Genomic DNA, 25,927 nt, shown 5'->3' with positions numbered 1-25,927 from the left:
AAAATACATAACAATGAATTTTATTGAAAAAAAACTTACATAGATGTGTTCCATATACTCACAGGAATTGTGTAAAATTGACCAAATAGTGAAAAGAATAGCAAAATAGTTCCCCTTTAACTCAATCAGCGCCAGAGGGCGCTGTGTACCGTGTGGTAAGAAGGCCACCGCTTTAAAGTATAGGAATACATGGCAGTGTTTGCAGGGCTCAAACTATATTATATATCATAGCTATGGATATAATACTATTGCCCATTTGACATCGAGTATCTATCGTTCAATTTGTGAAAAAAAAAGAAATAAATTCATCCATACATTCCCGTTTTATACCGTGGTGAATATGAGTATAGTTTGAGTAATCCTGTCTAATCCCAGAAAATGGATTATGCAGCAATACATGCATTTCACAAAAAAAACTTGCCGTTTCGCACCTAGCTATCGGTATTATGTTTCATCATGAATGCATGAAAGGGTGGGGGGGGGGGGTAGTTTTTCTATGCTTTGATTGTCACCAATGGAATACGTTACACACACACATTACACACATGCAGTGAAGGGATTCTTGGATCAACGCAAGATTGATACCATATAGCCCTTACCTTGACTAGGATGTACTCCAAAAAGAATATTCCAATTATCTGATTGCCATTCCAAGTATTGATGTCGATCGTGTTGCCAACATAATCCACCAAAGAACATGAACCGGGAGTGCTTGATTCTCCTCAATCCATGCGTTATAAACGCTTGTCCTGCCCGACAAGGAAAACCCCACCCGGACACTTTAGATCGACGCACAGCTCAAGACAGAGTTTCAAAGGATGTGCAATACTGTCCGCAAGGCGGCAGGTGGCGGTATTGGGCGTTTGCGATCTCAGACTCATTCCCAATGATAACACAGGCTCCCTCAATGGATTATGAATGGGAATATCGAATAAAAGAAATAACAATAGAAAACCCGACTTTTCTCGGGTTTGGCACTCAAGCGTCTGCGAGTTAACTCTACTTTATTCGTGAGTGGCGTCCAATGAGTTAAAACACACTTGGTTATTATGAATTATTAATTATGTCCCCAACAGAAAACTTTGTTACCATCTGCAATACAATTATTCTGTTTTATCAGAATCTGTTCACCTCATTCCAATCATTTTTATTGCAGTAAAATGGGATTATCAAGAAAAATATTAAATAAAAATCAATATCAATACTTTGCGCCCATTTTTTGTCCCACCCCTTGTAGCTATGCTTGTGGTAGGAAGCCCTAATCCACAATAACCCTTCATCTCATGTCCTTTTAACCACTTAAAAGGGGCTGGTGTGAACTGGGTAGTGTAGTTTTATGAAAGCCCATGTTTATATATGCCCTAGGTCTCCTCTTTCATAGGACTACAAACATGAATGACGGCGTCATTTCATCGTGTCAATATCCGTCGGTTTCCGATGCAATGCACAGAGAATTCTTTAAACTCATATTTAGCTAATAACACTTCAAATCATTTGTAAACAAACGTAGTGCTGAAAATATACACGTTGACTGCTGTTTCGATAGGGTTAGGGTCTTTACTCTTGGCTACATTAGAAAAAGAAACGCAACATTAATTAATACGGACTGTATTGATCGATTTATGACGTGATATTAATCTCGGCCCAGTACCGGGCCCGTCGGGCTTGATGAAACAAAAGTCTTATCTGCCTGGTCTCATGACAACATACATCAGTAGTCAGAGGCCGAAACAGTGTGACATTTCCCTGAGTGTAAATGCACTCAAACCCGAAGATGTGGAAGTGTGTCTCTTCATTTTGCTTTCCTACCCAATGCCCTGTTTCCCTTTGCTGTCTCTGTGTTCATCCTTGTCTCCTTTGGTTGTTAATTACCACAGCGATAAAGTTAATTGAATACAGGATGTGTCCGCTGTCTCCTCCAGGTGGCGGCCATAAACTCTAACCACCCTCTGGCCCAGATGCCCTTGCCGCCCTCCATGAAGAACTGCATCCAGCTGGCGGCGTGCGAGGCCAGCGAGCTGCTCCCCATGAACCCTGACCTCCCAGCCGACCTCTTCACCTCCTGTCTCACCACGCCCATCAAGATCGCCCTGCGATGGTAAGGCTTCTCTCAGACCCCTCCCTCGTCTTCTTCCCTCCCCTGTTGTTTTACCACATGACCACAGTTGATGGTGGAGAACGGGATTTCATTCTGATGGGTGGATGAAGGGCTTTAGTGGGGAACGGGATTTCATTGTGATGGGTGGATGAAGGGCTTTAGTGGGGAACGGGATTTCATTCTGATGGGTGGATGAAGGGCTTTAGTGGGGAACGGATTTCATTGTGATGGGTGGATGAAGGGCTTTAGTGGGGAACGGGATTTCATTCTGATGGTGGATGAAGGGCTTTAGTGGGGAACAGGATTTCATTCTGATGGGTGGATGGAGGGCTTTAGTGGGGAACGGGATTTCATTCTGATGGGTGGATGAAGGGCTCTAGTGGGGAACGGGATTTCATTCTGATGAGATTCACAGTTTTGTAACACTTGTAAGGCCAGACCATCAACCAGCTATAACCGTAGCTCATCAACATTGTATTGTGTGTGGAGAGAGCGTGTGTGTGTGTGTGTGTGTGTGTGTGTGTGTGTGTGTGTGTGTGTGTGTGTGTGTGTGTGTGTGTGTGTGTGTGTGTGTGTGTGTGTGTGTGTGTGTGTGTGTGTGTGTGTGTGTGTGTGTGTGTGTGTGTGTGTGTGTGTGTGTGTGTGTGTGTGTGTGTGTGTGTGTGTGTGTGTGTGTGTGTGTGTGTGTGTACATATTACATTCAGAGTACCGTGGTGATCTGATCCCGACAATGAGGGTACGATAATAGTGAAATATGTAAAGATATACAGCACAAATGAGTCCATCTGGGAAGCATGACTGGAGTGGTGATTTGTGAAAGCAGGGCCTACACTACACCGGGAGACACAACACTTACATCAGCCCCGCTGGCTGCGTGCAGCACACTGAGCCTGTGTGAGCTTGCACACGCAACCAAAGCTGATTGCATCACCTTTGATCCACCAATATGATACACACGTGTATCATTATGACCATCTGCACTGCTCTCTTGCTCTCTCGCTCTCTTTCTCTCATTCATATATATATATATGATACACACATGGGTCATTAACAATATATATGATCCATATACTCATAACATTGTTGCTCATTACTCAGTAACAGCAGGATTAAGAGCTGGTTATAATGGTAAAATAGGCCACTATGACAGGACATTACAGGCTTTCACTTAGTCTTCCGACACAAATAGAAAGACGTGTTCTGAATTTAAATACCATCAAACTCGTGAATTTTTTACCCGATATATTTCGCCTTTTCGGAGGTCATGGGAGTGTGTTTGACAGAGAGGGAGGGAGGGAGAGAGAAAGATGCTTGGGTTTTGGGGATAGTCATTTATTCTAAGCCCTTAAGTAGCAACTTAATGTGAATATTAATATTAATATTCTCATGTGTGTATGTGTCCTTGTTGGAAGATTAGTCACGGAGTGAAATGACTTTCACTGGATTTTTTTAGATTAGATTAGAGTCAACTTTATTGTCATTGCACAGGGTCGAAGTACAGAGGACACCGACATGTAGTTTAGCACCCAAGGAGCAGTAGAGTCAGTGCATTGTAATGTACATATGTATAACACGTGTATGTAGATGATATGGAAAAAAAAACAAGGCATAATATTGGTGTACAGTATAAACAGTGAGTAGCTATAAACACTATAGACAGTTAGACAGTAGTATGAATATACTATGGATAATATAACCAATTAGATAAAACATTTCAAATGTATTGTCATCAATGAAGTACAATGAAAAGAAGTTTGGCATCCAACCAGAGTGCAAATGTAACCGTAAAGTGCAACAGTAACAATGTATAGGTGATTCAACTGGGTATAAAATATATAAATGAGTACTACTGAGTATAGTGCTAAATGCTAATCAGATGTATAGAGTTGTAGTATTAATTAGGGGTGTAACGGTACACGTATCCGTACTGAACCGTTTCAGTACTGGACTTTCGGTTCAGTACGGCTGTGTACCGAACGATTGCAATGGTACGTTAACCACTAACGAACGCACGTGCAGAACTTTTCTTTTTGCATGCAGAACTTTATTCAAAACTCCAAATTCACCCCTTCCCAAAATATAATTTGCGCAAAGGGTTAAACCCACACACAACACTGAGAGATTTCCTGTAATTTAGCATAGCCTCATAGTGTGGTGAACACACGCACGCACGCACGCACGCACACACACACACACACACACACACACACACACACACACACACACACACACACTCTCGCTCTCTCGTGGGTGCTAGATTGAGAAGGGGCTGTCTCTCGGAGATCAAATGAATGATATGAAACGGGACCTTTACAATAAAGTGCTAAAACAAAGTAGGCTAGTTACATGCTTGACGCTAGAACTCCCAAAATAGCATTCGCCTAAAAAAGAAGGTAGGCCAGCTGTAGTTTACATAGTTTTCATGAAACTGTCTCGAGGTTCCACAAGTTAATTCCAAAAATTAGTTCCAAAAGTAAAGTATTTCCAACCGGGGCTTGCGATTGCTCAGAATGAAAATCACTGTCTTTGTTGTTGTTAATGTTGTTGTTCATTTAAGTCACACGTTGTTCAGCTCAATGAAGTCGCGTGTCTCCTATCCGGCATGCAGCGCATATAGGCCATGAACAGTATGGACAGCATTGTACAGTATTGTACAGTATTGAACAGTATTGTACAGTATGAACAGTGTTGTACAGTATGAAACCGTATTGTACAGTATGACCAGTAGGAAACGGGTATGGACAGTGAGTATAAACACTATAGACTATAAACAGTGGTATTACATCTGTATGCTATACACTATAGAAGATATAGCCAGTGTAGGCAGTGGTATTTAAAAGTGAGTGGATACGACTATGAATTTATTATTGGTTTGGATATACGTAGTATAATACACATAACTATTAATACAGTATATGAGTTCAGTCTCTGGGCTGGTTCAGAGACATCAAATCCCTTTTTATTTGATTCACTCATCACAACATAAAGCCCAGAATATTTTAGAAGACATGATGTACCCAGATCCAGGGTGCAGCTAGGAATCCCAGCAAGGTGCAAGGTATCCATTGACCTTGTCCTATAAACCCGACTCTCTGGTGGGCAGCGGGGAGTGGCTGGAGAAGTCCATCGTATCTCGAAATAGGGACATATCATTGGCATCATTGTGGCACTGTCCAAAACCACCACCTCTATTGGATGACATGATTGTTAGGGTTTCATGCTCTTATTGTGAAGCAGCCGCACAGGACATTTAACACATTCGGTGCCAGACCCGAGATATCCCAGGTTAACTCGCCATGCATTGAGCGCCAGACCCGAGATATCTTGGGTTTTGGTCGTTTATTCCTTTATTCGATATTTGTATTCATTATTCATCCAGGGACCTCTATTACCATAGGGAATGAGTCTGAGGTTGCCAAAGTGCAATACCGGCCGCATCCAGCTAGACGGCGGTATCGAGCACCCTTTGTAACCTTGTATCTTGGCCTGTGTAATGGCCAAACGTCTCCGGTTTAATTTGTCCTTGTCTGGCGACGGGAGCGGTTCTCCTGGTTCCATTGAAGCGCGTCAAATATCCCCGATCCATATGTTGTGGTGGATTATGTTGTGGACCAAATGGACATTGGATGTACCAGATGGTGATCAAGCAATTGGAATATTTTTTTTGGAATACTCCCGATCACAGGTAAGAGCGATCTGACGTCGATTTTAACTTGATCCTGCAATGCTTTTATAGCGATAAGCATTTTTAGTGTTCAATACGAATGCCGTTACTGACTATCAAATAATCAGAAACGACCCCCCCCCCCCCCTTTCATGCATTCATGATGGAACATAATACCTATGAAATACATTTTGTTACGAAGGATCAGATTAAACCGAATATATATATTTATTGATTGATATATATTGCATAATATTTGTATATCGTTTGATATCCCTTGTATATTCCTTATACCATATACACGGAATATCCCTTTAGCCTAGTACAGACCATAATATTTCGTTCTCCTATTGGACAGCGGTCCACAGGCGCCATGGCCATACCTTCAAGGTCTGGTTCAAAGTCACCGCCGGGGACATGCCTGGACATGAACGGTATTGCGCAAGGATATGAGACAGGAATAAAGCTGGTACTAGTTTGTTCATCTAAGCGTATAAATACGGTGCAGGTGAATACAGAAGTAGAGTTACCCAATAAGTTGAAGCCTCACCCACGATACGACGTGCGGTGCAGTATGGCCTGTTTGGCCCCAAATAGAGCATTGAGACCGCGTGCGAATTAATAACTGAAGTGTCAGAGTTTAACGCTGTACCGTCGAGTTCGACCTATTCTATTAAGTCAGTAATAGTCTATTTGTGTATAGTGTATCGTGCGGCTAAAGTTCTACAGTGACTAGCATCACCAACGTTTCCTCGTATCAGCTAGAGTGCTTATCCAGGCTGGGCTGCTTACCATGGCGCTTTCACCCGAGGGGCCCTAGACGAGGACCGTGTGGATTATGTACACTGGATAACCTACCGACGACTGCATAGCCCTTTTCGGCTGGATTATATTTGCTTTTGGTCCTGTAATTAATGGAGCGGAGAATCGCAGACACCCACAAGTGTGTGGGATTTAACCTGTGAGGAGCCACGTCGAGTCTGCCTCTCAGAAGTCTGAGGCCGGCTAGCTTTCTTCCATGTGGAGCTACATGCTACGGAGAACAGCTGTATTCGTCTGCGGATCAAGATCTTATTGCACCGTCTCCTGTACTTGGAGTCTCCTTATCATCGTTGACCCAGACTCTACTACCGACAAATCCTCTACCCTTGCTGGCTTACAACCGGGGGGACCCTACCAGTATCTCCCGCTATATTACTAGTGTACCATAGATATAATTCCCTAAGATTCAGGTTGTATTATTATCTCCTGCGTAATATGAGAATGGACATTCGTTATTGATTTGCCTACGCACATTCCTTTGCCTTATAAGCGCATCCAAAGTAAAGTAAAGTATATTATGTACCTTTTGCTGCTAATAAATACTTAAATCCAGTTTTGTGTGGAACCGAGTCATTGTGGGAAGTGTTCATCATTAGATACCTGTGTACTGTATGGCCAGTAGGAATGTACATAAGACGGTAGTGGTTTAATGATACCATACTTATCAATACAGTCAGGGAATTGTACCCCTCAGTTACACATTTGATTTAGGAATAATAGCGTGTACAGGCAAGAAACGGCAACGTCTATAGTGGAATTGACGTATAGCATAGTGTTACGTACCCCAGTAAGGAGACGCAACACAAGGCCACAGACAGGGTAGGTGAGGGTGCAGTGACACAAAACCAGGGAAACAATTTGCAAAATAATAGTATTTATTTTTATAAACACAAAAACTTAGCAACACAGAGCAAGGAGGACTACCTAGTGGCACCAAATGAAATATAAAAGGAAATGAAATCCCACCCCCCCTTACAGGCGCTGACGCCCAAAAGTACAGGTGGCGGTGCTCACTCTAAGGTTGGTGTCTTTAACATCAGGTCACCTACGTGATGCAAAATGTAGACCCCAGGGTATCTTCCTGTCCTCAATTGTCCCTGTGTGCGAAACAAAAGATTAATACAAAAGAAAGACAATCACCATAGGCTGGGTGACAAGGGAATAAATATACACAGGGTTAGGGTTAAACAGAAATGTACTACAAACACCAAAATATACAATGATTCCACTAAACAATAGCACAAATAACCAGAGCTTTAGGTACCAGCTCTACACCAACCAAATGCCTAAAAGGCCACAGCTCTACAGAACACACAACACTAAAGATACAGCTTTACAATAAAGAACAACACTAAAGCTATTTCCTACAAACTAACAGCACAAAGTGCCAGAGCCTTCACCAGCTCTACAAAAGACCAGCGCCTTCACCAGCTCTACAAAACATACCCCAAAGAGCCACGGCTCTATAGCAAACGACAGAGAGAGAGAACTGACAAAGACTGGGACATATGAAGGGGTGTGGAGCTTAATTGCTGACGAGCCTCAGCTGCTGCTGCACTGGGGTGAGTTGCTGATTGACCAGCTGCTGCTGCAACTGGGACTGGGAGACACCTGAGAATGGGGATATGTAGACACAAGAGGGAGACAAGACAAGAACAAACAAAACATGCCTATATATAACAGATAACATACATAACTCCCTCTATATACATACATAAGGACAGGGTCCGTAACACATAGCATTTCATGAATTACCCTAGACTGCTCTAAAACCACACTTATATTCACCACGGTATAACACGGGAACAATTTATTCTTTTTCACATTATTGAACGATAGATAGGTGATGTCAAATGGGCCATAGTATTGTATCCATAGCTATAATATAGAATATAGTTATAGCTCTACAAACAAGGTGACGCACTCCTATCGTTTAAAGTGCGGCCTAGCTACAGCGGGCCCCGACTAATAGCTGGTGCCGAATGAGTTAACATAGAGGTCTCTTTTGGTGTAACCCCATCCTTTCAGGTGGAGGGTGCACTTTAAAGGGGCACTTCACCCCAAAACAATGCTGGTTTATTTTGCACATAATCTCGCACGCATCCAAAAACTTTAAACAGTTTTGCATACATTTATTTAGTTTGACAGTTATTGAGGAAAAACGATCTCAAATAATTTTTAATATGGCCACCGTCAACTGGGACATTGACTCCTTGTGTTGTGTTAATTACATCTCCATGAAATGATGTAACGTTAGATGAAGAAATAGCAATACCTTGTCTTAAGGCCCTCCCATAGTTGAGCGGAACGTATGCGGACCGGACTCCGCGGAGGTCCGTGCGGACTCCAAGTGTGAAGCTCCAATTTTCTAACCCCACGGACGTCCACTCACTTGGTGTCACACAAAACTCTGCTCGGCTTGACATCGACCTGCATTTAATGTGACACCGATCTGCATTTTACTCTGAACACTCACTCCGTGCCAGGTGAGAGTATTAAAGGTCAACCTTCACGTTGTATTTTTGTTCAATAAACAATGTGGACTAGGCCAACAGTGACTTTCATGAAGAATGGAAAAAAAAGTATTGAAATTGACACAGTTTTAGCGTTTTTATCAAACATTTTGTCTGCCCAACACAATCACCACGCACGTGCATATTTTAATCAATGGTTCATAACGTGCGTGTGTAATCGAAATGATCGTCACAACAGGTGCAGGGCACCAGGGGGCTCACCAGGGGGCGCTGAGAGTCACACACAGCTAGTGGCAGGCACTGATATATGCTTGCTACTACTAGCCGAATGAAAATGTATCTGTTTCACCTAACACTATTGCTCCGTGATTATAGCCACCCATCTCTAAAGCCACAACCACGTTACCATATTTGTAATAATGTAAATCATTGTGTCGTTGTACACATATTGTGTTTATAACGTTAGTAGCTAACATAGCTTAGCTTGGTAGCTATTGTGCTAACAAAATATCCCGACATCCGGCTCGCTGGCCGGCATGAACGGCCGACCCAAAATGGTTCTCTCCTCTCTGTACACCCCGTCCCCACGGGTATCCTGCCGGGGGGCCCATGGACGTGACAACGGCGACAATGGTGGCAGCCTGTAGGGTGCTCGAGCCCGTAAAGGCTAGTGCCGGTACACGATAGCTATGAGCTAACAACGGCCGCCGCTGTTGTCGCGTCCACAAGCTCCTCCGCAGGACACCCGCGAGGACGGGGGCACACAAAGAGGAGAGAACCATAGGCTAACGTCAGTGTAGTGGTCCCGACTGTAGGCAGCAGGGACGGCGGAGCTATATAGGCTAACTGTGATGCACCGAGTGGGCCACCATTGAACTAGTACTATGACCCGGACGGGGAAGGCATTTCCTGAAGTGACGTCACGGCCGTGCTAGCTTTTAGATTCGGCTCATTAATATGCACCTGTAGTGACGTCGGCGTTTGATACGCTTTTTTGATTCGCGCGTGCATGTTATTCGTGCGTGGACTTTTTTTTTTTTTTCTTTTTTTTAAACTTTATTTTTTAGCGTTTATCGCTTTTCTGGTCAAGCATGACCGACAGTTGTAGGGTGAAACGGGAGAGAGAGCAGGGGGAGACATTCGGCAAATGACGGCGAGTCCGGGAATCGAACTCGGAGTCAACCAGATCCGTGACGCAGCACGGAGTCCCGCGACGCAGCGCGGTAACATGGTGTGCTACTGGAGCACCCCTCGTGTGGACCTTTTTAACTCTTTCAGAGTGGCATTTCCGGTGTCAAATGGAAAAAAATAAAGAATGAAATTATATACCAATGATGTAAACTACCCATAATTGATCAGTAGGGTTTAACCTGGAGGTTGGGCTTTAAATGATTAAATGAGTAGGATTGGTCCGGTAAAACGTTGACAGGTAGATGACGCTAAATTTTGTTTTACTCTCGCTAATCGTTATCCATTCCAATTCATATACATTTGGACCATGTCATTTTTCATCATCTGAAGAAACTTGAGAAGTTTGAATGGCTTTTCTAAATGAAGTGTGTAAAACTGGCAGTTTTATTTTGAAATATTGGAGACGGAGATAACCTAGACTCTTTATTTTGACATCGGATGACGACGACATGACCGAAGTCTAAACAGCGTGGGAAAAATAGTGTAGAGTGGCGCGAGTCCACTCTGTGTACGTTCCGCTCAACTATGGGAGGGCCTTTATAGGCAGTGCTACCATATCATTCTATTGAGCCGGATGACAGAGGCATGGAATTACAACAGTTGGACAGATCTTTACCGATTCCATTATTACCATTTCAACAACTTCAAAATCAGTTTGTCCTTTTGATTCTTCCTTTTTAACATATACACAACTATCGTCTGATGTCGCCGTTCGCGCACCGGGAATGTGCACGGCTGTCTGCTGCTCATGTGGGGCGGTGGTTGGTGTTTGGGTGATCTGCTGTTGGGTATAGTTCTACCGATCCTCCATTTTCTTTCATTTTCTTTTTTTCTTTTGTTATTATTTATGTAAGCCTGGGGGGGTATTCAGGATGGTGTGGAATTGGGGAGCAGGGGTGTTGGGTGGGGTATTTACTGGAGTGTACTGTAGCAATATGATTTCATGTTATCATTTCTTGTGACATTTTGATGAAAATAAGAAATTATTATTTGATCAAATGCATCTACTGTATCTGCACCCCTTTTTAACAAAACAAACTAAAAACAACAACTATCGTCTGTTATTAATAAGAAATGTGGGGTGGGAGCTCGGCCTGCAACATGCTCAGAGTGGTATAGCAACTTTTTCAAGAGGTTTGGTCTCAAATATTTATAGCTTAATGTTTAGGGCTGCCCCTAATGCATATTTTTCTGTCCCGCTGCTTTGGGAGCATGACCTCACCGTATCATTGACTGCTTCTTATGGAGTACAGTTCTTCACTTCACGTGGTACAGAGTTCAGAGCAAAGGGACAGCTGAGGGGAAAGGTAGTCTGTAGGTCCTGGAACCAGTGTTGTAGTCTAGTCACTAAATCTCAAGGTCGAGTCTCGAGTCCCCAGTGTTTGAGTCCAAGTCCGAGTCACCAAAGAAGAGCCCGAGTCGAGTTCCCATTAGCCTAGTCTGAGTCCAAGTCATCTAGGTTGAGTCCACTCCTCTCAGGCAGTCAAAGAGCTGACATACAAATAAAAAAAGGTCTACATTAAACATAAATGACACAGCGGTCATCATTTCAAAGGGAGTTTATTTACATTGTGACACAATAGCCAAACAAATGCACTAGCCATCAATATCTTATGCCAAACTATTAGGGCCTATTACAAAAAATAACTACCGGTATTTATCAACTAACAAGTGAGCCAGATACTTTGACTTTTACTTGAGTCAGATTTTGAGACAGTACCCATACTTTCACTTAAGTATAATTTCTGGGTACTTTTTACACCCCTGCCAATGCAAGAGGCTGTGGTCTCGACTCCCGGAGAGTCAGCATTGCCTTGGCTCGGGCTGATCACTATACTAACTCGTTTGGCTGAGTTAGGGGGAGGGGAGCCGTGGGTGGGTCCTGGGCGTTGTGGACAGCGATCCCTACAGTTCGGTCGGGGCGCCTGCTCAGCGAAGGTAGGATCTGGTGAGAGGTAGTGCGGCCTCCTACATGTTACACTCTCCCAGTGAGAATCTGCGCGGCCAGGCTGGCTGTCGGCTGGCTGCACATGCGTCGGAGGAAAGCATGTGACAGTCTCCGGCCTCTCGGACCAACAGTAGGGGAAAGTGCGCAACAACCAGTAAGGGGGTTGGGAATTGGCATAACGACTAACAGTGGGATGGGAGAAAAATCGGAAAAAGAAGGAGGGGGAAAAAGATAATCAAAAAAAATTACAAGTACAATTACAAGTACTGCTCCCAGGCCTTCTTTCTTCTATACATGACAGGGTTAGAAATTAAAAAAAATATTCAAGGGCTTTTTTTGCCCCCCTTAATTGATTTTCGGGGCTTTTTTATATATTTCGGGGGCACTGAATTTTTATGATAAACGGTTATTAAACATCCTTACATCCACATTTTTTTACAGTCTTCGTCCCGCGGACAAAAAGATCCACACAAGCTCCTCGAACACTAGCCGTGTTTGCAGCCGGAGTCTCACGACAAGCTTTGCAATAAATGATATGTTGACCGGTAGCATTCTCCTCAACCCCTACCCAGTCTAATCCCCACGACTCCATCGTACTCCGCTTTAAAAAAAAAATTGATATTTGGGAAATCTGCTTCTCAGACTCTTTTTCCTTCGTGTTTTTATAGTTTGATAAAAAACGCTCCATCTTGTCTGTCTTCAAAATGCCATCAAATGCTGGTGAGCTGCTCACCTGCTAATGTGAGAGGGTGGGGAGAGTGATGTCGACATCGGCGTCTGATCAAAACAGATTTAATAAATCACGTCTTTCACTCGTCAGTTAAATAAATTGTAATATAAATTTTTATACTATGTTTGATAACGTAATGTTAATGACATTAATAATGTCTCCATATATATATATATATCATTAGTAAACTGTCTGGGGCTTTTTGTCCCCCCCGGCCTCCCTTAACATGAGGGAAGCCGAGAACGTATAGCTGTCAGTGCGCACACAGGGGTGAAATTGTGTGTCACAGCTGGGAGCGTTGCGGTGTTTGCAATGGAGGAGAAGTTTGGTTCACTTGTAAATAAACTATTCACATAAATGAAACAAAACGTAATGTTAATGTCTCCATCAGGGTTTCCGTTAGAAAATACTGGGGCCGGTCTCCGTGTCCTGGAAGATTTCAATCTCCCGGACAAATGTGAGAAATTCCGGTCAGTTTATTGAGCTTAAAAACAATTGATGGGCAGGCTATATAAAGAATGACATCATCAAGGCATGTAGATTTATAATATTTTAACTTAAAACTAGTCCCTCGAGACTCCGTGCTGCTCCTGACTTGAAATCAAATAGGTGTCTGTGGGCAGTCGGCCCGACATTAACAGCAGTCTGTTATAATCACATTTTTATGAGCTAACGAATTCCGTTATATTGGACATTTGTATTAATTATATCAAGCGAAGAACTGAGAAATTTGGCAGAGAGACGGCAACATTATCGTGGGGTTCAACGTTGCGTGATCGCTAGGGATGGGTACCTTTCACATTTGAACCGATACCGGTACCGGTACCGGTACCTGTGAATCGATACCGGTACCCAACGGTACCTTTTTTCGGTACTTTAGTCTCAAGAAATTTTATTTACCTACCTCAGTCGTTAAAAAAAAATCCAAACTTCAAATAACTACAATTTTCGACAGTTTTTCGGCTTGTCATTGCTCCGACTGCTTTGTTGTTGAATCAAGTCAAATCCTAGGTAAGCATATATTGTGCGTGTGAACGTTGACATGAAAAGAAAAAAGTAAAAAAAGAAAAAATTAATAAAATATTTTGTTTTTTTTATTTTTCTTTATTTTTTTTTTATTTTTTTTTCCGGTTTCTCACTTGATTCGATACTCGGTAGTACCGACGTGTTTCAGTTCGGTACCTCAAAAGTACCGAATTCGGTACCCATCCCTAGTGATCGCTGAAACCAATGACAATCTCCGCCTCCCAACGAAGCGATAAACTCATCCCAATAGTATGCAACTGCAGAGCCGCAGAGCCAGCGGCGCTATCAGGTCTGGTCTGGGGACCGCTCAGCAGCGCCACCCACCCAATGGCTGAATTGCCAATGGCTGAATTGGAGTATTGCACTGTGCGGGCACAACTGTGAGCTCTGCGGCTCTGCAGTTGCATGCTTCTCGCTAATCCAGCACCAAGCTCCCGCACCGCCATTCTCATCAGCAAAACACAGGTCGCGAGGGAATTATTTTCACATGACATTATGACCGGAGATATTTAAATATGTCGGACTTCAACAGAATATATATATATAATTAGTAAACTGTCTGGGGCATTTTGTGCCCCCCCTCGAGGGCATTTTGTCCATTTTCACAGGCATTTTGCCCCAAGCCCCCGTTAATTTCGAACCCTGATACATGAACATCTCTCTCTCTCTCTCACTCTCACTCACACACTAAGATGTAGTCAGGGCTGTGACGATAACCGCAATACTGCAATCATGTGATGCCTACCGCTGGGTTGAGCTCATTACTGTCATCACCCATTTGGACAGAGAATTATGGTAATTGCTTTCTGGTTTGGTGGGTTGGGGGGGCAGGGTAGCAGCCAGGTGTGTGTGGCCAACAGCAGGTAGAACATCTTTGCCTACCTTATAATTCATTATACTGTACGTGTACGTGGGATACTAATGTTGCTTGAGCTGCCTTGCTCCACGAGGAGCAAAAAACCTTGTATAGTTTTGCAGCACCAAGCGTGCAAAACCTAGTTGGTCTATTTGTAACCTGGTAATATCATACATGGGTAATATTTGGGGACTGTTTGGCGGTCTTTCAAACGTAATTAACGACTTGAGCGCTTTATTTTTCATGTTAATGGAATGATGTTGGGATTTTGAGTTAAATGAATATTGCTTTGGTGAAGTGATTATTATTGCATGCGCAAGTGGGTGTAGCAGATGTGCTGTTAATTGTTATCAGAGCTTGGTTTGAGTGTACGCTGTATTGGAGGTAGAATTGTTTCTGTCGATTATATTACCGTTGCTTTTTCACCACGGTAAGAGAAAACCCACACCGGCACACAGCCCTAGGTGTCATATAATTCCCTCCTCAGTGGACCATATATTTTTGAGAAGTATAAAAAAGTTAGTTTTCTCTCCTTTTTGTTTGATTTTCCTCCTCAAAGAATGTGTCGCAGTGTGGCTTTATTGACACCAATTAAACGTGTTGGAGAGCGAGAGAGAGATACAGTGTGTGTGTGTGTGCGTGTGTGTGTGTGTGTACTGTAGGGAGAGGCATCAATAATTCCACACGTATTACAGCTTGCTTTCAATGTTCTCTGCTAGCTTTGATGGCACTGGCTGCAAAGGGAATACTCTGCTTAGTGCTTAGTGTTCAGCGGAGTTCTCCACCTGCCAACTATGTCATTTGTCTCAATCAGCAAGGAGGAATTGAAGCCAGCCATACAGGCTACACCAGCCCGTGTCCCCCCATCTCTCCCTCCTTCTCCTCACTTCCCCTTCCCTCTTTGGGAAGGGGGAAGGGGGGGGGGGGGGGTAGGTATTCAAATGGTAGGAAGGAAAGGGATGGAAAAAAGAGGGCATGGAAGGAGGAGAGATAGAAGAATATACACAAATGTACAACACATTAATGCTTGTGTGTCTAGTTTTATGTCATGTCAAAAAAATTATAAAAAAAATTGTTCATAAAAAAAATTACAACACCACCTGTCTGCTCCTTTTATACGAGACTGGCAGGCAACAGCACCACCTGTCCTCTCCTTTTATAAGTGACTGGCAGGCAACACCACCACCTGTCTTCTCCTTTTATAAGAGACTGGCAGGCAACAACACCACCTGTCTTCTCCTTTTACAAGAGACTGGCAGGCAACAACACCAGCTGTCTTCTTTTATAAGAGACTGACAGGCAACAACACCACCTGTCTTCTCCTTTTATAAGAGACTATCAGACAACAACACCACCTGTCTTCTCCTTTTATAAGAGACTGGCACGCAACACCACCTGTCTTCTCCTTTTATAAGAGTGGCAGGCAACACCACCTGTCTTCTCCTTTTATAAGAGAGTGGCAGGCAACACCACCTGTCTTCTCCTTTTATAAGAGACTGGCAGGCAACAACACCACCTGTCTTCTCCTGGCAGGCAATGGTGCTGAATGTTTTTGTGCCCGAGGACCCCCTTGAAAATTAGGTGGGTGCATCTCAAGGGGTCTATCCTCTAATTCAATGTGTTGAAATAAATAAATTAGTGTGCAGCTCTGCTCCCTGACAGGTGCTTTGTTCTGTGTCTGTGTCGCTGTGCTGCTGCTACTGCTGTCCCCTCGTCTCATGCCAACACTGCAACTCTGTTCATCTGTATTAGAGCTGCAGCTAGCAATGGAGTATTCTACCGATTATTACATTGATTAATAGAGTAATCGCATAAGAAATACTTTAACTTTATTTAAAATAGGGACAGTACGCATTTCCGTGTAGATAATGCCAGATTATAGCCAGAGGCTAATTCCCACCGGTAGTCCCTTTGCATGTTGATGTTAACATAACAGAGTACAGACACATTACAAATGTACACAAACTTGTGGCCGGCTGGGTAGCGCAGCGGACCAAGCGCCTGTCTACCACCGCATACAGTGGGATCGAATCCGGCTGCCGCGGTACCTCCGGCTTGGGTCGGTCGTCCATACTGACACAATTGGCAGTGTCAGCGGGTGGAAAGCCGGTGGGGTGGGTCCTGATCGTTGTAAACAGCGACTCCTACAGGTCGGTCAGGGCGCCTGCACAGCGAGGGAGGGAACTGGGGGAGGTAGTACTGTGTGATCCTCCCACACGTTACACTTCCCCAGTGAGAGTCCTCGCTGTCAGGTGAAAAGAGGCTGCTGGCTGTCTCCACATGTATCTGAGGAAGCATGTGATAGACTTCAGGGCTCCCTAGACCGGCAAGTGTGGGGCAAATGCACGCAACTACCAGGAAGGGGATGGGGAAATTGGCATAACGACTGAATTGGGATGGGAGAAAAATACAGAAAAATAGGAGGAGAAAAAGTAGATAAAAAAAAAGTTTTTACACAAACTTCATAATCACAAGAACATTATACTGTACTACAATAGTAGTATACAAAAGAGAAAATAAGACGAGTCAGTTGAACTGCATGTTGTATGTTAATTTACCATATTGACCATAGTCAAAACTATTTTTCATATCAATCGAAACCCAGCTGTATGATTTCTCAGGCCTGATAACTCTGATAAGGGGAGTTAGCTTAGCATGAGAGCATCAAAACCTCCAAAAGCTTTAACTTATAGAGGTCGGCGTGTCTATGCTTTAACATTGGGTGCTTTGCTAAATCTCGTGTGCTCGAACCTGCCAGTGTTCTGTGGCATGGCTTTCATACAGTATGGGCTTTGCTGCTGGGATCCTCCTTTTTACTGTTCCTCCTTCATTCTCCTCAAGTGTGAAGTATTGCACATTCAATTAACACTGGTCACAGAGGCTCCACATGTGCCGCCTTTAGTGAGCTAACAATGTGACAACAGGACCAAAGAAGTGACGAGACTTCTATATAATTCTATGGACAAGACCCGCTAACTGTGCGTGGAGCAGATGAGAGAGATGGGAGAGCAGCAATGAGGAGAAGGCAGGGCTGCTCTATTTGGACACTGTGTGTGTATACGTATAAGTATAAGTCTTTATTTGTCATCAGATTAACACACACACACAGGAAGTAGCAGTAGATGGTGAGGAAGTAGCAGTAGATGGTGAGGAAGTAGCAGTAGATGGTGAGGAAGTAGCAGTACTTTGGTGAGGAAGTAGCAGTAGTTGGTGAGGAAGTAGCAGTAGTTGGTGAGGAAGTAGCAGTAGAGTGGTGAGGAAGTAGCAGTAGATGGTGAGGAAGTAGCAGTAGTTGGTGAGGAAGTAGCAGTAGAGTGGTGAGGAAGTAGCAGTAGAGTGGTGAGGAAGTAGCAGTAGTTGGTGAGGAAGTAGCAGTAGAGTGGTGAGGAAGTAGCAGTAGTTGGTGAGGAAGTAGCAGTAGTTGGTGAGGAAGTAGCAGTAGATGGTGAGGAAGTAGCAGTAGATGGTGAGGAAGTAGCAGTAGTTGGTGAGGAAGTATCAGTAGATGGTGAGGAATTAGCAGTAGATGGTGAGGAAGTAGCAGTAGATGGTGAGGAAGTAGCAGTAGATGGTGAGGAAGTAGCAGTAGTTGGTGAGGAAGTAGCAGTAGATAGTGAGGAAGTAGCAGTAGATGGTGAGGAAGTAGCAGTAGATGGTGAGGAAGTAGCAGTAGTTGGTGAGGAGCAGAGTTTTCATTTTGTTTCTGAAATTATCCCAAAATGTGCTCTCTTTCTGTAGTTTTTCTCCAGCCTGTCTCTTCTCTTAAACTCGTTTCATTTCAACAAAATGGCTTGAACTTGGTTCATGGTTCTTGCCGTCGGCACAGCCTTTAATAAGCACCCGTACAAAACACAGGAATTGTTTCAGCCCTAATCTGTATGCATGTGAGCACCATTAGCACATAAACGTCACTTGTTCTTTTCATGTAAATATTGTGTGCGTTTGTGCACACTGGATGTACGCATGACCCTCAACTCGGGACAGGAAGCGTATCCTACTATCCTCACATAGCTTGTCATTATCGTCTTGTGCGTCTGCAGAAGGATGTGCACTGATGAATTCTTAATGTGAAAATGTGCCGGAGAGGGCTTCGCATGATCAAACCCTGTGTCCCCTTCATTTAGCGGAGCGGGCGCTCCTTCTACACGCCGGAGTTCCACTTAAACCAAAGCTTGTTATCTATCCTCGTCTCCCGTGTCTAAAAGGGGAAAGAGATCCTCTCGCTCTCTCTCTTCTTTCTCTCTCTCTCTCTCTTCCTCTCTCTTCTCTGCCTCTCTCTCTCTTGCTTGCTCGCTCACTCGCTCGCTCTTTCTCTCTCTCACTCTCTCTCTTTCTCTCTCGATCGCTCTCTCTCACGCTCTCTCGCTCGCTCTCTCTCTCTCTCACACCACCCTCCCACCCTGTTGGCTTTCTTTCTCACTGTAGAGCATTGTTTTAATGGCTGAAAATGTAAATGGCTTGTTAAAAAACTAAAAAGGATTGCCACCCTCTGTCTTCTCCTATCATCTTGTGCTGTGTGCTGAGCCACAGCGGGACACAACTTCACGAATGTGAAATGCCCCACACCGTGCTCGTACCCCCAGGTCCACCCTGGATACCTGACTAGCTGTCTCGTACCCCCAGGTCCACCCTGGATACCTGACTAGCTGTCTCGTACCCCCAGGTCCACCCCGGATACCTCTCACGCGCGCGTTGGTTTCATGGCGGTATTAGAAGGATGGCAATATGGCCGTCCATTAATTTCAGTTTCTAACCCAGAGCATACAGGACAGGGATAGATGCCCTGCGGTGGGGAACACACACCCAGAAAGCCTTGCGTTCCAACTAAGACCGAACATGCGGTCATAGACCCTCTTTGGGATTGTAACATCCACATTCAACCCATTTGACTGTAGTTAGCAAAGCCAAGATGCATAGCACGCTAGTCGCAAATGTTACCACTCAATTCTGATGCTGTGTTGTTACTGTTGTATCAAATGGAACATAAAATTCAATAAAATCACACAAAAGACTACTGATAAGAGATGACAATATTTGAGCAGAGCAAACTAAATATACAAAATCTAGCAAAATATTCAAAATAAGTATAACAAAGTATAGTATACATATTTAAGTGAGTGGCCTTGGGTATATTATCCTTCAATAGTTATTGTTCATTGTTGATGTTGTGGGAAGAAACTCTTCCTCAGTGTGTGATTCTGTGCAGGTGCTTGCCTGACCGCAGCCACACATACAGTCCATTGCCGGGGTGGTGGGGGTCCTTTACTATCCTCCTGGCTCTGCCTACGCACCTGCTGTCGTATAGGCTCTGCCGGGAGGGGACCGCGGCACCCGTAGTGATCAGCCGATCGCACAATCCTCCGTGGCGCCATCGTGTCCTGAGAGGAGCTATTCCCATACCAGGCGGTTAGTCTCCCCGTCAGGCAGCTCTGCACTGCGGCAGAGAAGGATGGCAGGTGCTGTGGAACCGGATCGATCAGTTATGTGGACAGATCTCAATATAAATGTATTAGTAAGACACACGTGAATCAATTACAATTAGAGAGGTCAGTGGCTTAGGAGTGAGCTCTCATTGTGGCCCCCAGGAAGAGATGGTTGTTTGAGCCTCTCGTGGCCCTTGGGCTATAGGGCCCTTGGCCCTCCCGAAGGTGCCAGATGTAGGCTGTTGTCTTGGTAACATGATGAGATGTTGGATTCTTCCACACAGGACATTCTGTGAGACCTTGAATGTCCTCATACAGGTGATGTCTTGCCTTTGCTGTCACAGTGTCAATGTGTGTATGCAAGAAGGCGGCCGGTCAGATTAAGAATACAGTGAACCATATTACCAAACTATGTTTTTATCAATTACAAGATTAGTAAATTTTTATCAATTACAAGATTAGTAAGAAAACAGAGGAACAGAATTATATGAATAAGAGGAGATGGCTTGAGTGAGAGGGGTGGTGACTTGGAGAAGCGTACACAATTATCGGCGGCTGGGTGGCGTAGCGGAGATTGCGCTCGTCACCAATGCAAGAGACTCCGGTCTCAAATCCCGGTGTCAGCATTGCCTGCGGCTTGGGCCAGTCGTCGTTACGTGCTCTGCCCCCTACCGTCGGTCTGGGAGAGCGGAGACTATCACATGCTTCCTCCGACACATGTGTAGCCAATCCCCACTTCTTTTCACCTGGCAGAGCGGACTCTCACTGGGGGAGTGTAACGTGTGGAGGACACTACCTCCCCCAGGATCCGACCTCGCTGTGCAGGCGCCCCGACCGATCTGTAGGAGTTGCTGTTTTACAACGACCAGGACCCACCCTCGCCGGATTTTCCCACCCTCTAACACTGCCAATTGTGTTAGTATGGACGCCCGGTCGGCCAACCCGGAAGCACCACAGCTGGATTCGATCCCACTGTCTCTGTGGTGGTGGGCAGACGCTTAGACCGATGCGCCACCCGGCCGCCCCTCCATGAGTGTTTTAACAGAGCATGGGAACACCGGGCCGCCTAAATATTAAAGGCAACCAACTTGTGTCTAACCACGCCCAACTTGCGTCTAGCCACGCCCCCGCGGCGACGCGGCAGCTCCGCTCTGCCGCGGAGCGTAGCGGCAGAGCGGAGCTCATTATATGCCAGTAACCGCCCCTTATTCAGTATCCAGAAATAGCTCAATTGGCAAAGCTGCATGGCTGTGGATCCTACGGCTCGTTGCTGGCTAGTTCGATTCCCTTCAATTTCATTTTTTTTTTTTTTTTTAACGTGCATTCGCATTCTTTCGCCGTTAAGTTTAGGCATAACTTTAAGCATTGTTTCGGAGTTGGTTGAGGTTAGGCATTGTTTCGGAGTTGCTTAAGGTTAGAAGGGTTAAGTTTAGGCGCTGTTAAGGAGCTGGTTAAGGTTAGAGTTTGACTTAGAGAATGGCAATATTTTTTAACGTGCATTCATTTCGCCGGTTAAGTTTAGGCATTGTTTCGGAGTTGGTTAAGGTTAGGCATTGTTTCGGAGTTGCTTAAGGTTAGAAGGGTTAAGTTTAGGCGCTGCTAAGGAGCTGGTTAAGGTTAGAGTTTGACTTAGAGAATGGCAATAGACAGCCTATTTCCGCGCTGCAGCGCGAGGCAATAGACAGCCTATTTCCGCGCTGCCGCTCTCTCGCGCTGCCGTGGTCACATGGGCGTATTGGCCAATCAGAAAAACGCTAAACACAAGTTGGTTGCCTAAAATATTCACGCCACCGGGCCCAGGTGTCGCCCATTGCACTGATGAGCACTCCAGCCACGCCCACCTCCAGCACCAGTCAACATAGAACATAACATACACACAAACAGGCGGACAATGGTGACAGAGTGGAGGGGGTCGTAACATATTCAAACTCATTACCTCTCAATAACTGTCAAACTAAATCAATGTGTTTTAGGTGAAGTGCCCCTTTGAGTAAATGTGCTTAATTCATAGTATTCTCATGACGTATTTTGCTGTACAATATGCTACAACAGCTCTAGGGTGGTTTTCTTATTACTGCGGAGAAAATGCAACATATCCCCGCGGTTCAGCCATTAATTTAACTCAAACCCCAACATAATTTCATTAACATGAAAAATCAAGCACTTAATTAAGTTAGAAATACTTCCATACAGTCTCCAAATATTACACTGGTATGATATTACCAGGTTACACATACTGTAGACCAACTACGTTTTGCACACTTGGTGCCGCAAAATTATACACACTTTTTTTTTTATAAGGCTTGTCCTCATGGAGCAAGCCAGCCTAAGCAACATTAGTATCCCACATAATTAATTATAAGGCTTTCCCCAGGACTTTAAAACAAGATGGTGCTGAGTCTTAACTAGGGCATGGTCCCGAGGGGGTCTGTGCCCCCCGTCCGGGAGGCAAAATAATTAGCAATAAAGGTAATTTGCTGTAATTTCCTGTAACTTAAAAACATAAGTTATATATTTAAGGAGGAAGAAATTGAGGATGGATCACATTTATTTTTTAAATCGTCACCCTCACTGTGAGATATAGATGGTTTCAACTTGACAACATAAACATTCTAATTGGACCGAAGTTTATTTCTTGTTGTAATGTTTGCTAATACAATAGCTGACAAGAAATACACTCCCTATCAACATAATTCCAGTGCAAGTGCCTATAGGAAGGTCAGGGTTAATTAGGCAGACAGCTTGCACCCTTGCTAATTAACCACTGCTTCTGTGAGTTACTCCATTATTTTTTAGGCATTGCATTTTGCTGAATCCTATTTCATATTTTATCGGCAATGCCTAGTTTGACAGTTTGATCTGTCAAACGCAGCCGTTACTCCCGCACTACTTGGAAAATGAACAGAATGCGGAGAATAGCTGGACCTCGCTGTAGACAGCAGGGTATCTGCGGGGTATTAAAAAGTCTAAATAAAATGTATTAAAATGTCTTACATTTCATATGCACAGGTATTACATTTTGGGGGGGGGAGCTCAGCTGTCGGGAGATAAAATTATATTGAATAATATGAAATGTTTTTTTTTTTTTTTTTTTTTTTTATTATTGCAAAACAAAACTTATTAAAAGTCAGTACTCAACACACATTGTATAATGAAACTTTCAGTAAAGGTGGTTAAAATATATGCAAGTACAGAAACAGGATAAAACAAAAATAGTCAATAATAACATTTTAACCGTATACAGTGTATATCCAGCGAAGTTACAATTATATAAATGTTAGTATATAATATACCCCTAATACCTATTTTCTAAAACCCTACACACATATGCTCCAGCTCAAACCCCCCCCTCCCGGACCCCCTCTTGGATAGTACCTCCATTATCCCTCACTCCTAACCAGACACTACCATTATAAGCTAGCTTTTATTCTCTCCACCACTTCTAACCACATTGACATTTTGGATTCATTGAGCCCCAGAATTCTTGCTGTAGATATTTCTTGATATATCACATCGAGATATGTAAGAAACCACACTTTCCGGCACATTTTTTCCGGTTGAAACCAACGTGATGCGATCAGTTTTTTAGCTACTGTGATACCCGATAAAACCAATCTATGAAATGTTTTTGTATTCAAGTCATTGTTTTTTGCGGGGCTACCGAGAGCTTGGTGCGTCTGGAGAGAGCTTGTATGGAACGGTCCAGAATTTTAATTGGTGCGCAAGTGCTGCAAGTGCAGCCGCCAGTTCAGTGTCGCTATGTGTTTTGTTTATTTTGCCAGTATAAACAGTATTGCTCATAAACGTTCTCTACTAAAATATGTTTGTGAAAAGATTGTAGGCGGGAAATAGGCAATGCACTTACTGAATCGTATATTTCTATATTCTATATCTGCGATGCCTAGTTTGACAGTTTGATCTGAATTCCGTGAGCCATGCAGCTGCATCTCCCGCACTACTTGGAAAGTGAACAGAAGGTGCCGAGCACCTGGACCTGCATTCAGGGAAAACCTGGACCTGCATTCATGGAAAACCTGGACCTGCAGTCAGGGAAAACATGCTCTTCCCCTCCAGCCAACTACAGTTCTCAGCCTCACCTGTGGTTCAGGGGCGACAGTGGCTCAGGAGGTAGAGCAGTCGTCTGGTAATCCGGAGGTTCACGGTTCGATTCCCGCTACTCCCGGGCAGCGTGTCGAAGTGTCCTTGAGCAAGACACTTACCCCCTAATTGCTCCCGATGAGCAGGTTGTCACCTTGCATGGTTGCCTCCGCCATCGGTGTGTGAATGTGTGAGTGAATGGGTCAAATGTGAGGAACAAATTGTAAAGCTCTTTGGATAAAATCTGCTATATAAATGCAGCCATTTACCATTCAGGACAATAATTGATGCTAATTGGCTGGGTGGGGTAGAAACACTGTTTTTAATTGCTAATATTTGAGTCAATCAATTTAATTGATCCAAGACTTTCTCTCTACTTGTTAAATGTGTGCTCACAAGGCTATGCAATTTACAAAGGCTGCTGTCTTCTCTCCCTCGCGTCTCTCTCACGGCCCAGCGCTGAGAAGGACCGTGTGTGTCTGCTGATTGCTCCTCTACCTCTCTCTAGTTCTCTTCCCCTCTATTATATATATATATTTTTTTTAGAACTAGAACACACTGTTAGCAGTAGTTCTCTCTGTCTCGTACACACAGTGTCTCCTGCACTCGTCCATCTCACCTTGTCGTCTGGGGGAAACTAAAATACAGCACCATTTGTACTTCTTCAGTAATATTTTGTGTCCCCCCCCCCCTTTAGGTTTATGCTTTCTTTTCACTGAAGACGACACACACACCTGTGCACTAAGCAAAGTGTGGAGATGTTTTGCGTGCTTCTCTCCTAGTTCTCTGAACAGCAGCCTGCTGTTGCCTCCATCTGGCCTCACCTGTCACGCTCTGTAAACAGTAACGCCAGCAACACAGAAGCCTCACCTGTCACGCTCTGTAAACAGTAACGCCAGCACCACAGAAGCCTCACCTGTCACGCTCTGTCAACAGTAACGCCAGCACCACAGAAGCCTCACCTGTCACGCTCTGTCAACAGTAACGCCAGCACCACAGAAGCCTCACCTGTCGAGCTCTGTAAACGGTAACGCCAGCACCACAGAAGCCTCACCTGTCACGCTCTGTCAACAGTAACGCCAGCACCACAGAAGCCTCACCTGTCAAGCTCTGTAAACAGTAACGCCAGCACCACAGAAGCCTCACCTGTCACGCTCTGTAAACAGTAACACCAGCAACACTGACGCCTCACCTGTCACGCTCTGTAAACAGTAACACCAGCACCACAGAAGCCTCACCTGTCACACTCTGTAAACAGTAACGCCAGCACCACAGAAGCCTCACCTGTCACGCTCTGTAAACAGTAACGCCAGCACCACAGAAGCCTCACCTGTCACGCTCTGTAAACAGTAACGCCAGCACCACAGAAGCCTCACCTGTCACGCTCTGTAAACAGTAACGCCAGCACCACAGAAGCCTCACCTGTCACGCTCTGTAAACAGTAACGCCAGCAACACAGAAGCCTCACCTGTCACGCTCTGTAAACAGTAACGCCAGCAACACAGAAGCCTCACCTGTCACGCTCTGTAAACAGTAACGCCAGCAACACAGAAGCCTCACCTGTCACGCTCTGTAAACAGTAACGCCAGCAACACA

The 25,927-nt window shown here is 44.3% G+C and overlaps 1 protein-coding gene across 1 annotated transcript in view; it reads left to right on the top strand.

Annotated features, from left to right (window-relative positions):
• Positions 1 to 25,927, top strand: part of rptor (regulatory associated protein of MTOR, complex 1) — a 606,910-nt gene that overhangs the window by 238,106 nt on the left and 342,877 nt on the right. The window contains 1 exon segment of the mRNA XM_084318354.1: positions 1,923 to 2,098. Coding sequence (XP_084174480.1) covers positions 1,923 to 2,098 — 176 coding nt within the window.

Source organism: Notolepis coatsorum, assembly GCF_963971535.1.
Source record: "Notolepis coatsorum genome assembly, chromosome: 7".
NCBI lineage: Eukaryota > Metazoa > Chordata > Actinopteri > Aulopiformes > Paralepididae > Notolepis > Notolepis coatsorum.
Note: the sequence above shows the minus strand (reverse complement) of the source record. Positions and strands in the feature narration are given on the sequence as shown.